This window comes from Martes martes, assembly GCF_963455335.1.
Source record: "Martes martes genome assembly, chromosome: 11".
Classification (NCBI taxonomy): Eukaryota; Metazoa; Chordata; class Mammalia; order Carnivora; family Mustelidae; genus Martes; species Martes martes.
The window spans coordinates 54,248,385-54,266,103 of record NC_137899.1 but is presented as its reverse complement, the minus strand read 5'-3'; the positions used below and the strand labels follow the sequence as shown (position 1 = coordinate 54,266,103).

The window sequence follows — 17,719 nt, the reverse complement described above, 5'->3', positions numbered from 1 at the left end:
GATACAGTAAAGTAAGTCAGAATGAAAAAAAATAACAACTCTTCTGCCTGGTTTCTAAGAATTTCCATGATTTGGGGGTGCCTGGGTGGCTCAGTGGGTTAAAGCTTCTGCCTCCAGCTCAGATCATGATCCCAGGGTCCTGGAATCGAGCCCTGCATCGGGCTCTCTGCTCAGCGGGGAGCCAGCTTCCCTTTCTTTCTCTCTGCCTGCCTCTCTGCCTACTTGTGATCTCTGTCAAATAAAAAAATAAAATCTTAAAAAAAAAAAGAATTTCCATGATTTGGCTTTCTAATACAACTGTTTTTGATTATGCTCCCAACATTCATTTTTACTTGTGGGAGGAAGGCTGGTTTTTCTGTTTGTTGTACACCAAGTTCCTTCTTACATCAGTGGTGCTTCTCCACCCACAAAGACTTCTCTTCCTCTTCTAACTCCCACCTACTAGCCTTCAGGACTTCTTCAAGAAACCTTCCATGGGTAATCTAGCTTCCCTTCTCCCTACCAGTTTTGGTTATTTCTATATTTTGTAACATTCATATGCAGGATTCTGCATTTTGCCTCTGCAACTAAGTTTTCAGAGATTGTGTGTTAAATTTGTGTTCTAATGAAAAGGTGACAGTATATAGAGTTAGACTGTTCTGGATCTGCCATGTACAAGCTTTGAAGCCTATTTGCAGTGTGCCCAGCAATTATTAGGTGCTATGTACCCATTAATTCTTTAATTTTCATATTATCTAGCACAATGCTGAAGATATTAATCACAGTGAATTTCTTCATTGAGGAAGTCCTTGGTTGCTTTCTGAAAACTGAGATGATGACTCAATACTTCTGTAGTATGATCTCTGAAAAGTTAAAAAAAAAAAACCCTGCTAACATAGCATTATATAACATAAACATACCTGTGACATTGCAAGTGAATAATATAGACCTTGGTTTGCTATTAGTTCAGCATGTGTTCCTTTTTCCACCACCATCCCATCTTTCATAGTCACAATGAGATCTGCATTTCGAATAGTGGAAAGTCGGTGTGCTATGACAATTGTAGTCCGACGTTTGCCTGCCTACAAAAGAGTAAGTATAAAAAATAAATAAGAAATTAATATAAATAACAAACTCTGCAGTATTCAAGAAAGCCTATTGTAGTATTTTTTTAAAAAGATTTATTTATTTGAGAGAGAGAGAGAGAGAGAAAGGGTGCACACACAAGTAAGAGGGAGGGGCAGAGGAAGAAGGAGAGAGAAAATCTCAAGTAGACTCCCCATGGAGTGCAGAGCCTAACACAGGGCTTGATTTCACAACCCTGAGATCATGACTTGAGCCAAAATCAACATCAGATGCTCAACCAGCTAAGCCACCCTGGTGCCCCTGTAGTATTATTTTAAATATCAAGGAAACTTATCTGTGAATATAGAAATTTGGACTTTAATAGATTAGGAAGGCCAATAAAAATTAGAATAAAAAGAAAATCTGAAAGTTAATTAGATTCTAATTTGGTGGGTTTGTAAAATTACAGTATCTTGAACTAGACAGGAAACTAAAGATCATTTAATCTGAGCTATGTAATAATTGCCTGGCTATTAGTAACTAAAAGTAATTCGGTAACTTAAACTCACTATTTTCTTCATCTCTAAAATGGGGCTATTACTTAACTAGTTGGGTATGAATTCAAGGTAATACATATTTTTAACTTTTTCACAAGTTTCTTACAGATATGGAAAAGTACTCATAAATGCATAGATCAGTGCATTTTGACAAAAAAATACATCCAGATGCATAACATCCATTTTTTAAAAAGGTCATTACCAGTACTCTGAAACTCTCTTCAGGCTCTGTTCAATCATTGTCACTGTTTATCCACACCACTAGTGATAGGTAATCACTATCCTGACTTAAAACAGTATAGATTAGTTTTTATTTTCTGTTGTATTTTATGTAAGTGGAACCATGCAGTATATACCCCTCTGTATCTGTGAATTTTTGTTCAACATTCTGTTTTTTGATATTCATCCATTTTGTTGTATTTAGTTGCAGATCATTCATTCTTATTACTGAGCAAAATTCCATTTGTATATACCACAATTTATTTATCCATACTATCGCTGATTGGCATTTGGGAAGTTCCAGGTTTTTTTCTGCTATGAATAGATTCCTATACACGTTTATTGGATGAACATATGCAGAGAATTCTACTAGTTACATACTAAGGAGAAGAACTGCCCAGTTTTTTTAGATTCTGCCAAACAGCTTTTTAAAGTGGTTGTCCCAATTTATAAACTCCCAAAATGCAGGAGAGTTATGGCTACTCTATTCTCACTAACACTTGGTACATTTTGTCTTTGGTAGGTGGGTACTATCATATTGTGGCTTTATTTGGATTTCCCTGGTGACTGATAAAGTTGAACAACTTTTCGTATGGCTGGTGACGATTTGGATATTCTCTGCTGTGAATTATCAGGTTTTGCTTGGTTTTCTGTTGGAACTGTCTTATTCTTGTTAATTTTCAGGACTTGTTTATATATCCTTTTTTAAGGACTTAGTCACATAATATTACAATGAAAAAATGCTCCACATCATTTGCCATCAGGGAACTACAAATCATAAACACAATGAGATACCACCTTACTCCAGTCAGAATGGCTAAAATTAACAAGACAGGGAACAACAAATATTGGTGAGCAGTTGGAGAAAGAAGGACCCTTTTACAAAAACTACTGATGTATTTATTACCTTGGCTAATTGAATTTAAATTCAAAAAATAAAGAAAAGTTCCAGTGAAATCATATATATCATTCAGGTTCCAAATGGCAATAGAGAGGTGGTTAACTACCTAAGTTGGGTCCTCTACATGGACTTTAATTTTTAAAATTATTTAGGGAGACAGGACTGGGGATAGAGATACTACAAATCATCAAAACTAGGCTTCTGGGGCACCTGGATGGCTTGGTGGGTTAAAGTCTCTGCCTTTGGCTTGGGTCATGATCCCAGGATCCTGGAATCGAGCCCTGCATCATGCTCTCTGCTCAGTGGGGAGCCTGCTTCCCCCTCTTCTCCCTCTGCCTGCCTCTCTGCCTACCTGTGATCTCTATCAAACAAATAAATAAATTTTTTTAAGATTTTATTTATTTATTTGACAGATGGAGATCACAATTAGGCAGAGATGCAGACAGAGAGAGAGGAGGAAGCAGGCTCCCTGCCGAGCAGAGAGCCCAATGCGGGGCTCGATTCCAGGACCCTGAGATCATGACCTGAGCCAAAGGCAGAGGCTTAACCCACTGAGCCACCCAGGTGCCCCAAACAAATAAATAAAATCTTAAAAAAAGAACAACAACAACTAGACTTCTGCATTAAGCAGATATTGTTACTAATTTAGGTTTTTGAAATATAGTCATCTGTAAATATACATACACATGTAAAAATATATTTATGTCAAGAGTACATCCATATATATATACACATATTCAATGTAGGTATATACATTCCTGATGTGTCTGTGTATGTGTGTGTTTGTGTGTGTGTGCATGTATGCATGTTTTGTACTCAACCATGCCAACTGAGAATGTTATAATTTGGGTTAGTAAGGAGGAATGACACCTAAAGCTCAGAAATGAGGGTAAGTCACTCTATCAGTCGAAAGTTCCTCCTAGTCATGGTGGCAGTAGAGACCAGTTTCATGGTATATGAATTATTCAGTTGCTCAAGGCCCCATAGCTTAAAAGGGTCCCACTCTTGGTTTAGTGCTCTGTTGTTGTCATCTCGTAATTCTTGGTAATTTTTGATAAAGAGGCCCCACATTTTCATTTCTCACTAGGCTTCACAAACTATGTAGCTGGCCCTGACCACTGATAAAAGTAAAAAGATTTCCAAATAGGTGTACCTTTGCTGGTTTGTGTCAAGCATAGATATTAAGAGTCCTTAAAACAAGAAGATAAAAAAAAGGGAAAAAAGGATAGTTTAACATCTTTCCAAGGTAGGATCTCTCCCTGTCATGTCTCAATAACATTATAATAATGAGACTCTGTAATTATTATTCAAAGCATCTAAATGTGTATTATATTTAACCTACATCTCCTATCACACAGACTAGATAATACAGATAGTTGTTTCTACCTCCAACAGCCCAATTTCATTCTTCTTTTCTAAAAGTATGAGATAATGAGATAATTTCATCAAATTTCCATTGATTTTTTAGATTGAAAGCAGATCATCACACTGCATGAGTAGCTAAGGAAGTTTTATGAACTATAGACTAAGAAGACTCACGAAACAGGAACAGTCTACTGTTTCAATAACAATTCATACTATAGATACTCTGATATATATACTGATGCACATAAATATTGTATTACATGCTAATTAAGTACAAATAGTAAACAATCTCATATATATGTATCATGTTTATAAAGGAAAACCCAATTTTTTCTTTTTTCTCTGGAGAGTTTACTTATTTATTTGACAGAGGGAAAGTCAGAGAGAACAAGCAGGAGGAGCAGCAGAAAGAAAGGGAGAAACCACACTGCCTACTGAGTAGGGAGCCTGATGTGGGGCTCAATCCCAGGACCCTGGGGTCTTGACCTGAGCTGAAGGCAGACACTTAAATGACTGAGCTACCCAGACACAGCAGGAAAACCTACTTTTCAATAATTTCTTCATTATTTGTGTTCTCTGGAAACACAAATCCTAGGTTTGAATCTTTTTTTCTGTCAATTTCTGGATTTGTGGTGTCAGACTAGATATTTAAACTCCCCAAGTCTTAGTTTCCTCATTTGTTAAATGGGGAAATATGTTACCTATATTTTAGGGTTATTGTGCAGATTAATGTTTTTGGTACCATGTTCTGCACATGGGAAGTCCTTAGGAAATAACTAATTTTTTTTTTTTTTTGGGGGGGAGAGAGAGAGAGTACATGCACCTGGGGAGACGGGGGAGTGGGGAGGGAAAGAGAGAATACTAAGCAGGCTCTACTATCAGCATGGAGCCCGACGTGGGGCTCAATCTCATGACCCTGAGATCATGGCCCAAGCTGAAATCAAGAGTCAGACACTTAACAAACTGAGCCACCAAGGCACCCCATAAATAAGTAATTTTAAATTATTAATCAAATATCTTCAAGCTGGAGACCCTCGAGTATTTATTGAGGGCAATTCCAAAGCCCTTGACAGAGAGAACTAATAAGGGGGGCAAAAAAAGAATTACAACATAAAGTAATAAGTATACAACAGAAGCTATATAAAAATATTATAGCACAGACATAATTAACTGTTTAGTTGAATAGAGGAACATTGCCAAATAGATGACTTTTGAGTAAAGTCTTAATACATGGACAAAGGTTTGCCAAGTGGGAAAGAGAGAGGAGGGGCAATTATGACAGAGGCTATGGCAAGACCAGGCATTTGGGCCTAACAGAACATGGATTTCTGAAAAAATACTGAGGTTCACATATAGCAGAGGTGTGTGAAGAATGGAAGGTCATGGGTCTAGGAATAAAATATTTGGGACTAGTTCATATAAAACAATGTTAAGTAACATTTCTTCTCTTATTGGAAGTTTCAGAATGGGGAAATTGTTTATATAAATGATATTTGCTCTTTACAAATTACCCAACACTCTGTATCTACATATGGATATAGGACTTTCAAGGTCTTTCTCAACACTTAGATTCTATTTTTTTTTCCCTAGAAGCCAATCTTACCATGTTTTTGAGATATAAGACATTGTAAAATGATCAAGGTAAAAATTATTGTATGCTATAATGAATAAATATAGACATGATATTTTGAATTATTTTTGCTAATTTGTTTTTTTTACTCAAGACAACTGAATATAAATATGTTAAATATTACATACATATATATGTATGTGTATATAATTTTAATTTCAGGTGACTCACACTAGCTTTATCTTTTTTTAGAAAAAGATTTATTTATTTATTTGAGAGAGAAAGAGAAAGCGAGCACAGAGGGAAAGGGAGAAGCAGACTCCCTGCTGAGCAGAGAGCCCAATGTTGGGCTCTATCTCAGAACCCTGAGATCCTGACCTGACCCAAAGGCAGACACTTAACGGACTGACCCACCAGGCACCCCTAGTTTTGTTATCTTTAATAAAGAAATAGGAAGGCCATAAAATAATCATCCATCAATGAGCTAAACAATATTACAGATTAACTATTAACTACTGATGGCAAAAATAATTCTTTTGAAAATATATTTTAAAGAATGTTAGTGTATAAAATGTTCTATAACATTCCTCTGTTTGGTTTTGCTCACACAATCCTATGAGCCGTCTGGGAAGATAGGTTTCTGAGAGATAGGAAAATTGGGGCTCAGAGAAATTAATGGGTGCCAGTCCATATAGAGGGTAGGTGGCAATGCTACAACATAACTCAGGTCATTTGAATACTCTAAGTCCCCAAACTCTGCTGCATCTTTGTGGCATGATGTGTTTCTAATAATGTGACTAAAGCCCTTTGCATTGACTGCTTCCCATACCTTGCAAATTTTCTTTTCCTGTACCTTGTACCAGCACTAAAGATAGGCCTTCATTTGGCAAGTATACATCTTTGTAACAGTTTTACACATGAACCAAGTATACCCATTTAAACTCCCTCTGTTGAAATGCGGATAATGATGAGAATTACTGATCTTTAGGAGTGATCTTATAATATTGGGCATACATATCAAAAGAGCTACTTTTGATTCTATAACATATACTTCATCTAAACAATATTTATTTATTTTTGAAAGATTTTATTTATTTATTTGATAGAGATCACAAGTAGGCAGAGAGGCAGGCAGAGAGAGAAGGGGGGAAGCAGGCTCCCTGATGAGGGGAGAGCCCAATGTGGGGCTCCATCCCCAGACCCTGAGATCATGACCTGAGCTGAAGGCAGAGGCTTAACCCACTGAGCCACCCAGGCGCCCTAAACAATATTTATAAATATACCCTCTGACAGTTTATTGTATATGATTTAAAAGATGGGTGGTTTCTAAATTTTATAAAAAATAAAAAAGTGGGGTGCCTGGGTGGCTCAGTGGGTCAAGCCTCTGCCTTCGGCTCAGGTCATGATCTCAGGGTCCTGGGAGGGAGCCCCGCATTGGGCTCTCTGCTCAGCAGGGAGCCTGCTTCTACCCCTCCTGCCCCACCGCGTGCCTCTCTGCCTACTTGTGATCTGTATCTGTCAATAAATAAATAAAATCTTTAAAAAAAATAAAATAAAAAAGTGAGTATTTTGGAAAAGGATAATACCAAAGCAGTGCCTCAAAAAATGGAGTAAGTTGTATGAAAAAAAAAAAAAAAAAAAAGACAGACTTCTGTTTTCAACCCAAGATGGACTATCAAGAATAAGATTTAAAAAATAAATAAAAATTTATTCCGATGGCTAACATTAAAATGCCTGGTTATCCCAAGTGTTGGCAAGTATGTGACTAGCTGTAATTACATATTACAGGAATATAAAAGGAAAATAATTTGGTAGTTCATTTAAAATTTAAACATACTCCTACCATAAGGTCTGTCCATTTACACCCTAGATATTTACCCTAGAGAAATAAAAGTGCATGTCCACAGAGGACTTACAAATGAATGTTCAGAGCAACTTTATATGTAATATCCAAAAACTGCAAACAAACTGAATAACTTCAATGGGCATCAATACCGATCATCTCAAACAGTGGTACATCCATATAATGCAATACTATTCACCAATAAAGAGGAACTCTTGATACCTTCCACAATGTCAACAGGTCTGAAAACTATGCTGAGTGCAAGAAGTCAGGCAGGACAGAATTCATAATGTATGATTCCATTTACACAAAGTTCTACAAAATATATGGTAATCTATACTGGTAGTAAACGAATTAGTAGTTGACAAAAGTGGGGCAGGGTGGGGAGTGGGAAGGTTGGAACGGAGTGTTTACAAAAGGCATGTGAAAATTTGGGGGAGTGATTTTTTCTCTATGTTGATTGTGGTGGTTTCATAGGTGTACATGTATGCCCAAACTTTTCTAATTGTATACTTTCATATGTGCAGTTTAAGTCAGTTAAATCTCAAAAAAATCTGTTAAACAATGTTGAACAAAAGAAGCATCTGTATTTATAGCACCCAAGTTGGCCATTCTTGAAGTTCTCTAAGAATTCTGAATGGAATTGAGGCACTTTGATGAATGTAATGCAAATGTAATGATAAAGTGGATTGAGGAGCAACTAACTGTATTGTAGGTAGGATGATTTATTTTTCTTAATTGCTGCAAGGTCTGATAATGTACACATAATTATGTTGTTAATTGGCACTTACAAGCATATGTGAATTTCTCTAGGTTGTATTTATGTGTAACACAGTCCTCAGAAAAGAGGTCAAAACACTAAAATGTTTAGTGCTTCCTTTATTTTTCAAATTGCCAAATATATAGACATTTTATTAAACTAACAAGTGAAAGATAATTGAGAAGAGAGTTTTTATTTGCTTTTTGTTTTCCTCAGTTTCCTATTTACTTGTATGTGGTAATTCTAAGCCTTGCTATACAGAAACATCCTAGTGAAAGGTACAATAAAATTGGTAAAATGTTATTTTTTTGCTTTATTTTTATTTTTCCTATCTATTTATTTATAAAAGATTTTATTTGTTCACCTGACAGCGAGAGACAGAGATAGTGAGAGAGGGAACACAAGCAGAACAAGTGGGGGAGGGAGAAGCAGTCTCCCAGGACCCTGGGATCATGACCCAAGTTGAAGGCAGATGCCCAATGACTGAGCAACCCAGGTGCCCCTGCTTTAGTTTTTTTTAAGTAAAATTTATTTTAGAATAGTTTTAGATTTAGGGAAAATGTGCAAAGCCTTCAGTATTCCTATATCCTGCACACAGTATCTCCCAGTGTCTACATCTGACATTTCTATGATGCATTTGTTACAACAAATGAACCAGTATCAATACGTTAAACTCCATACGTTATTCAGATTTCCTTAATTTTTACTTATTACTCTTTTTCTGCTCCCAGATCCCCTTCTCAATACATTACATTTAACCATCTTGTCTCCTCAGGCTTCTCTTCGCTGTGACAATTTCTCAGATATTCTTTATTTTTTATGAACTTGATAGTTTTGAGGAATACCAGTCAGATACTCTGTAGAATGTCCCTCAGTCTGGATTTGTCTGATGTGCCTAGTTTTTAGAGATAAGACATTCAGCCTATAGTAATTCCACTTTTCTCATTCAAACGTCAATTTTAACTGTATGCTGGGTCTTGGAGACCCTGAGACTGGCCTCCAGAACCCTAAAGGACAATGAACATAGAATGGTGGTGTTGAGTAGGCATGCATTAGGAATACTAGTACAAAGGCAGACAGCCTGATGCGGGGCTTGATCCCAGGACCCTGAGACCATGACCTGAGCTGAAGGCAGAGGCTTAACCCACTGAGCCACCCAGGCGCCCCTAAATGTTATTTTCTAAAAGCAACCAGATCTCAAACCTTACTGATGAGGGTGTAAGATGTTACAAATTAGCTAATTGATTTCACAGTACTATTAAACACTTCTCAAAGCAAATTAATATGTATGAAATTTACTTAAAATATATAAAAGGGCACATATAACCCAGATACTCTGAGGAGAATGTAGGGAAAAGGAAGTTGTAAAATCAATTAGGAGACTGCAATTAGAAAAGATTTGAGAATGGTGTGCAGTCTTATGACATAATCAGAATTATAAAGTTTCCTGATGCAGGTTGTATTTTCTAGACATTCTTTTCTTCATGGGAGGCTCACTTCACAGGTATTTTTGTAGACCTCACTTCTAATATTTCTTCACTTCTTAGCCATTACATATGGAACAAGTTTACTTATTTTGCAAAAGTTAATGCTGTTGTCTGACATCTGAAAACTGACAGTAGGGGATGACATTTCTGCAGTTGTGCCTTAGTGAGCACTGATGTTCCTGCAGACCGGAATGGACTGCATTTACCCATCTGTACCATCTTTACTCTGCCAGGCTCATGGTCCAAACTCTAAATATTTGATTAAAGTATATACTTTATTACAGTTTAATCTATTATAGCATGAATTAGTGTCTGAGTCTTTCAAACCACACACACACACACACACACACACACACACACACACACACACACACACACAAAAGCCTAATACTTTAAAAGGTAAAAAACTAGAGGTCCCTGGCTGGCTCAGTCAGTAAAGCATTTGACTCTTGATCTCGGGGTTGTAAATCTGAGTCCCACATTGGAAATAGAGGTCATTTGAAAAAGTTACAAAATAAAAAGGGAAAAAGCTATGCTCTGAAAAACTCATAACATGGGCTTCCAGTTATCTTACACAGTTAAGGTACTATGAAATGCACTACAAAAATACAGCTCCACTACCTCAACATAAATGGGACCTAAAACTGATGTACTAGTCATAGGAGACAACACTAACTGTTTCAGACTTAAAACATGGGAGAAATTTTGGAAATCAAGACTTTGTAGAAAACTGATCAAAGAAATTTGAGGTGATGGTTTGGTTTTTGTTGTTGTTGCTGTTGTTGTTTTTGTTTTTTAACAAGAAGTATTATAAAAATAAGGGAGGTAGTAGAATCCATTCCACTGATTTTTTCAGATATCTCAGAGAAGATATGGTAGATTTTCAATATGTCTTTGTTGCTATTCTTCCAGAGAGTACCAAGTTAAAAGAACTTCCTAGTATCTTTCCCGTCCTACATAGTTTAAACAAAGTTAAAAGCCAGACAATTAGGTATTTAACCAAAAAAAGGTCAACAGGAAGGTAGGTCTCTACTTGACACTTTGCTGGCATTTTTTTAGATTACTTTGTAATTCCATGCACAACAATAAATCACCAGGTAATTAGCTTGCACTTTGAAATAGAGGCTGTTTCAAAACATCCCTCATGGAAATAAATACTAGGGCAGAGATAAGGGCCTAAGGAGGCTAGCTGGGTTTTCACCAGTGGTGGTCATGTGCCTTGAATAAAGGTTAGCAAGAGGAAAAGAAAGAACAATGTAAAACTGTGAGCATTTGAGAGGGTCTGAATTTGACTGGTGGGTCAATTAACAGGGGTAATATACTCTCTGTTGAAGCCTGTAAACTCAGAGTTCTCATGGCCCACAGCAAGCAAGGGGTGGGAAACCTATGGAAGGCAAGTTCCCACTGACTGCATCCTAGCAGGTTGGCTCAGGTGGACTTGGGGCTCACTGATGACATATACTTCGTGATGTAATACAGTCTTGTGGTCTTCAAATTCTTTTTTTTTTTAAGCTGCAAAATCCTTTTATCAAATAAAAGCACATGTGGAAGCTTAACAGATTTAAATTAACCAGACAAACTAATAGTTAGTTGCCATTTGAATTTTTGGAGTGGTGGTGCACAGCAATCCCTGCTCAACCACCCTATCTCTCTACTTTCCTCCACTCCTCAAAAGACTCCTGGAGGGGCGCCTGGGTGACTCAAGTAAGTTAGGCGTCTGGCTTCAGCTCAGGTCATCATCTCAGGGTCCTGGGATCGAACCCCATGTTGGGCTCCCTGCTCAGTGGAGAGTCTGCTTCTCCCTCTGCCCTTCCCCTGCTTGTGTACTCTCTCTCTCTCTCTCAATTAATAAATAAAATCATTAAAAAAAAGAGGCTCCTGGAAAATGCTAGTACCCTAATACTCCAAGAACAGTCCAAAAAACCTCTCATTACTGTTTTACAAATTTCTTCCCTTTGAGCTACTGAATCTTAATTGACCATTTGCTCTAAAAAGGTTTTTATGACAGTTTTAAGGAAACATTTTTGGTGTCTTAACTACCTTATGATGTTGAAAGTCAATAGGCTTGCCATTCTTCTGAGTCAACATTGGTTCCATAGCTGAACAATGTAGAATTACTGTAAGGCCACTTCACCTGTCCGAAAATGCTTTCTCTTTTGTAAAACGGAGTGGCAAATAGCAAAATATCAGCCCCTTAGAAGCCATATTTAATAAGTGATTCACCTCCTACTCAAACCTCTTGTTTTCAGCTTGCAGGGATCTACTCATGTGAGAATATATATACACACACACACACATACTAAGGTTAAGACTCTTTATATAGAGTAAAACACATTCAAAATCTAAACTCTTTGATGAGGTGAGGCCACATGTACTACTTAATTAGGAATAAGCAACAGTACTCTATAGTACAATGTTTTCTTTTTATAACTTGAAATATCTCCATTCTCTCTTCTAAATAAGTTAACAAAGAAGTTAATACTTGATAATAATAAAATTATTCATAGCCATTTAATACCTTTCTCCTTCATTTAACTTTATTAAGCAAATATCTGTGGAGAAATTACAACAAAAAATTAATGATAAAGTAGATGGTGGGCAAGAAGAGAAAATGCTACAATAATTAGCTCGTCTTTCTTCTAGGAGGGAATAATATCTTATCTAGCCCAGAATACTGATGAACAAATAATATATTAGAAATATATTATTATTTAACATAGATTATATATTAGAGATATATAATATAGATATACTATGTAGATTATATTACAGATATATTAGAGATATTTGGTAGCAATTAGAAAAATTAATATCTTATATAGGTTTTCTTATTTGTGGGGGAGGATGAGGCTTAGGAATAATTAAAATTTACAGAAATTACCAAGATATTTACTTGTATCATGGAAAAATATTTTGCTATATTTTTAAGGCTTTTTATTATATTTTTTTAAGACTCTGAAATATCCTGCTGAGTAATAATGATTTAAAACCATTTGTGAAAGAAAAACCCATGAGCTATATACACAATAGGATCCAAATAAGCAGCTTAAGGGGACAAAAGTGAGTCTATTATAAGCTGACATGGGAGCCTCAATTTGCGTATGGTTTGTTTCTTTCCCAAGGAGGCAATGTGGTTTCAGAAGAAGCCTAGTGTTTTCCTGTGGTTTTTTTTTTTTTTTTTAAACTCCGGTAAAATATACATAACATGAAATTTACCATTCTAACTATTTTTAAGGGTTGGGTCCTCCTGGATCAGAGAGGTCAATTCTTCTGTGTCATTATCCTTTTATATTCAGGCTTAGATTGCTATTCTTTTTCTTTTTCTAGTGGTAAAATACATACAAAATTTTAACCAGTTTCAACCATTTTAAAGTATATAATTTAGTGGCATCAAATACATTCATATTGTTGTGTAACCATCACCACTATCTAACTCCAGAACTTTTCATCCCGTGGTGGAACTCTATACCTCTTTAAACAATAACTTCCCATTCCCTCTCTTCCCTTAGACCCTGATAACCTCCATTTTACTGTCTATGAACATGACTATTCTAGGTATCTAATATAAATGCAATCACATAATATTTGTCCTTTTGCATCTGTCTTTCAGTTAGCATAGTATCTTTTAGGTTCATCTATGCTGCAGCATGTGTCAGACTTTCCTTCCCTTTTAAGACTGAGTACTATTCCATTGTATATACCTATATTTTGTTTATCCATTCATCTGTCAATGAGCATTTAGGTTGTTTCTACCTTTTGGCTATTGTGAATGATGCTGCTGTGAACACTAGTATATAAACATCTGTTTGAATTCCTTTTTTAAATTTTGTTGGGTGTATACCCAGAGGTGGAATAGCTGGATCATATGGTAATTCTATCTTTAATAAGGGGCTAGTTTTGAAGGGTGATCTGGATTAAGATTTAGTTTAAGTTCCTAGCAGATGTATAATCTTGAGGCAATATAGCATGGTGGCTATGTGAATGAGTTAAAGAAACATATCTGGGTCCACATTTTGGCTTCATTGTTGCCTACCTGTTATTCAACCTCTCTGTGCTTCAGTGTGCAAATCTGTAAGATAGGAAATAAGTGTGCATATCTCATTGGGTTCTTATAAGGATTAGCTACTATCACCCATTTGTTCCTTTACTATACCTAAAATAATGACTCATGAATGACCTCAGGGCACCTATAAACCCTTCAATATATACTATACGTAAATCTTGGTGTACAAGTGCATTTGTAGATTTTTCTGGGAGTTACGGTGATTTATTTTTCCCTTTCTTAGTCAGACTCAATGGGGACCTGAGCTATCAAAGAGGAAGAAACACTATCCTAAAATAAATCAGTGGTCTATAATTTAACACCAAGCCTAACAAATGTGAGCTTGATTAGGCAGGCTTATAAAGTGTTTCATGATGCTTTTAGAATGAGATAGTCTCTATGCTACCTTCATTCTTCTGGCTAAATTCCAGCCAAGGAAATCCCCTTGCAGAAATTCCCTTTCTGTTCTCAACTGTTATAAAGTTGCTACAAATGGTTAAAGAAAGAAAGAAAGAGAGGAAGAAAGAAATGAATAAATCCCTAATTCTACATATAAAAAGCAAGATATTTAATTGAAAAAATGCACCGAATGTGTAATAATTAACCTATTTTTAACTTTCGATAACCACTTCTTTCGGCTTAATTTAATAAAGTAGCCCACAGCTTAATGCAATATACCAATTTTCTTACTGTTCAGTTCTCCAAGTAATATAAATATGTTAAGGGGCCTCTGAGGAAGATCAGCAAAATGCATCACAGTGAGAAAGAACAGCAATGATAAAGAAAAGCCCATGAGGGCGGCAACAAAGCAGCTCTGTCTCTTCAAAGAATAAAACTGTAATGGAAACCCTTCCCTCATAATTAGCAAAGGGTCTTTTTAAAGGTTCTCCATTGATGTGGTGTAGCTGACCCTCCCTTAGTAATAATTATCCCTAGATTTGCATACCACTTTTAACATTTCAAAGAGCTTTCACAGGCTTTATCCCAAAGTCAGTATGGGCTTCCTCCGCTTCCCCAGGGGCCTACAGGTTTTTACTGCCATCCCTCCTCTACTGGGACTGAATGGAAGCCTGTTGCATTGGCATGCTGGGTCCAAACCAGTAGCAGAGTGGAACCACATAGCCTGTAGCATAAATCTTTATTCACTGACTCCAGGTTCCCCTCATGAACAAGATAAGTGAAGCAAAACTACGTTGCAACAAGCCTAACTTAAGAAATCCAGAAAATAGGGGCGCCTGGGTGGCTCAGTGGGTTAAGCCTCTGCCTTCAGCTCAGGTCATGATCCCAGGGTCCTGGGATCGAGCCCTGCATCAGGCTCTCAGCTCTGAGGAGAGCCTGCTTCCTCCTCTCTCTCTCTCTGCCTGCCTCTCTGCCTACTTGTGAGCTCCGTCTGTCAAAAAATAAATAAAATCTTAAAAAAAAAAAAAGAAATCCAGAAAATAGTACTTCAGGCTTTGAAACTATTCTGTATCACACTCATACATTTAACAAATGCTTACTAGCTGTTTACTAAGGACCAGGCATCATTTTAGTGCTGGCGACACTGCAGTTAACCAATCAAAGCCTTTGTCACCACTGAATTTACATTCCAGTGGAGAACAGAAAACAAAATAAACAAATACACATGTAGTTTTTTAGCTGATAAGTAGTGCTATGGCACTTTAAAGAGCAGCCAATGTTGGGGATGTGAGGTTCCAGAAGGAGTTTGGAGACTGCCTCCACAGAACCTTGTAGCTTATTATAAGGAATTTGGTTTTTACTCAGAGTCAAGAGTGAGTTAAGAAGCCACAGGAGGATTTGAAACAGAATATGACATGTTCAGATTTACATTTTAGTAGCATCACCTGAATGCTGTGTTAAAAACAGAATGCATGGGCATGGGCTGGGGCAAGAAGTTAGCTACTGCAATAATCTAAGTGAGGACAAGAGTGATAGATGCCTGATGCTCTTTTAGTCTAAACCTACCATCTGCTGCAGGAAACCACCGATTTGATTGATTTCTTTCTTTTTCTTTCTTTCTTTTAGATTTATTTGTTTTTATTTGAGAGAGAGCGCATGTAGGCAGGTGGGGTGGGGAAGGGCACAGGGAGAGCAAGAAAGAGAATCTTAAGCAGACTGCACTGGGTGGGGAGCCAATGTGGGGCTTGATCTCACACCTTGAGATCATGACCTGAACTGACTGCTTTTAGGTAAGTGACTACTTTAGACTGCTTTAGATAAGATAACTAATCACTACAGATTAGTTTTACTGTTCTAGAATTTGATGTAAGGGGAAAGCAATGAGGGTAATGTCCCGGGAGGCTGGGTTGGGAGGAACAAGTGAAGGCACGGTGTAGAGGGAGGTGGATGCAGCATTCACCAACAAGAAGGGATACATTTTGTTGTTTCCTCTTTATTTGGTTAGTAGCTTACAAGATATTTTGAGCTGTAAAAATCTGCTAACTATTGGAGTTTAGGCCATATTATGCAGCAGGTCTGCGAGTTCTTAGATGAGCAGAAATGAGATCTGCTGCAGGCCCTCCCTTGTTAGGTAGGGACCTCTCCAAAGGTTTGATTCCACAACTGCACTCTGTGTGGTATGTATAGAGGACTCTCATGACACTGGAGCTCTTGTTAATCTTTACTATATTTTCCAATCAACTGAGGCATATATAATTACTCAGTTTATTGTACTACTTGTCACCCCATTTGTTACCATTTATTCCATCCCACAAGACCAGCAAAACCTACTTAAAGTTTCACACTTATACATCTCCACAATGTCAATAATCCCCTCACCTTTAAAAACTGAAAAACAATATAGTAAATGAATTTTTAAAAACTTAAATTCCCTCATAATTCTGCCATACAATTGGTATTTTTATACATGTTGTCTTCATTTTTGTGCACAGGTATACCTACTGTATATAACTGTATAATGGTTTACATTTTATGTTGCTCTCTTATTATGATATAGATTTCATTTTAACCAGTAGTAAAAAAAAATCTTTTATTAGTTTATAATGTTACCAAGCAACTATCATTTTAGAAGTTTGAGCAAGTTCTGATTGCCTGAAGTGATTAACACATTGGATGAAAGGGCAATGGGCACTTAACCTCTAAACAACGGCTGGAGCCTATTATATGTTTTTTAAAATCTTATATATCTGTTAACTATATCTCAATAAAATGAAAGCAAATCTAATATAAGTTAAAAGATGGTTATGTTAAGTATAATAAATTTTTGTACATTCAAGCCCTAAGGAACTAAGCATCACCACTGAACACAATTTGAGTGCGACACACAAGCAACACACGGCACTCTTATTTTGGAATGGAAACAAGGGTAAAAACTTACACAATCTGACTTGCAAGTAATAATAGTAACTAATAGATTATTCAATAAGCAGTGGGGACTCTGGTGGCCAGTATCCATTTCTGGTTGCACAAAGTTAATACTTAAAAAGAGAGAGTCTATAATCTTCTTAGGCAGAAAAACACAACACATTTTCAAACAAGCTCAAAGTATATGTGTCATTAAGCCTTCTGAAAGGTCTGAAGGCCATGATTTTAAAAAGGGGTTGGAGACACCTGGGCAGCTCAGTCAGTTAAGAGTTTACTCTTAATTTCAGCTTGGGTCATGATCTCAGGGTCTTGAGATTGAGCCCTCTGTTGGGCTCCATGCTCAGCAGGGAGTCTGCCTAAGATTCTCTCTCTCCCTCTCCTGCTGCCTGTCCCCCTGCTCACTCTCTCTCTCAAGTAAATCAATAAATCTTAAAAAAAAAAAAAAGTAAAAGTAGGGTTGCCCACTGAAAGAAGTATTCAATGGTTTTTCATATGGCAGTGATATGAAAAATTACTCCTCCAAATTACTCTCCCAAATTACAATTACTCTCCCAAATGCAATGCAATTTGGTAAAGGACCATCCCTGCATTGTGGTCCTGAAGTATG

General features: G+C 36.8%; 1 protein-coding gene across 1 annotated transcript in view; it reads right to left on the bottom strand.

The window, feature by feature from the left end:
• Nucleotides 1-17,719, bottom strand: part of ABCB5 (ATP binding cassette subfamily B member 5) — a gene marked incomplete at both ends in the record, with an annotated part of 117,638 nt that overhangs the window by 62,896 nt on the left and 37,023 nt on the right. Inside the window, one exon of the mRNA XM_080818679.1 lies at nt 900-1,061. Coding sequence (XP_080674805.1) covers nt 900-1,061 — 162 coding nt within the window. The remainder of the gene's footprint in view (nt 1-899; nt 1,062-17,719) is intronic.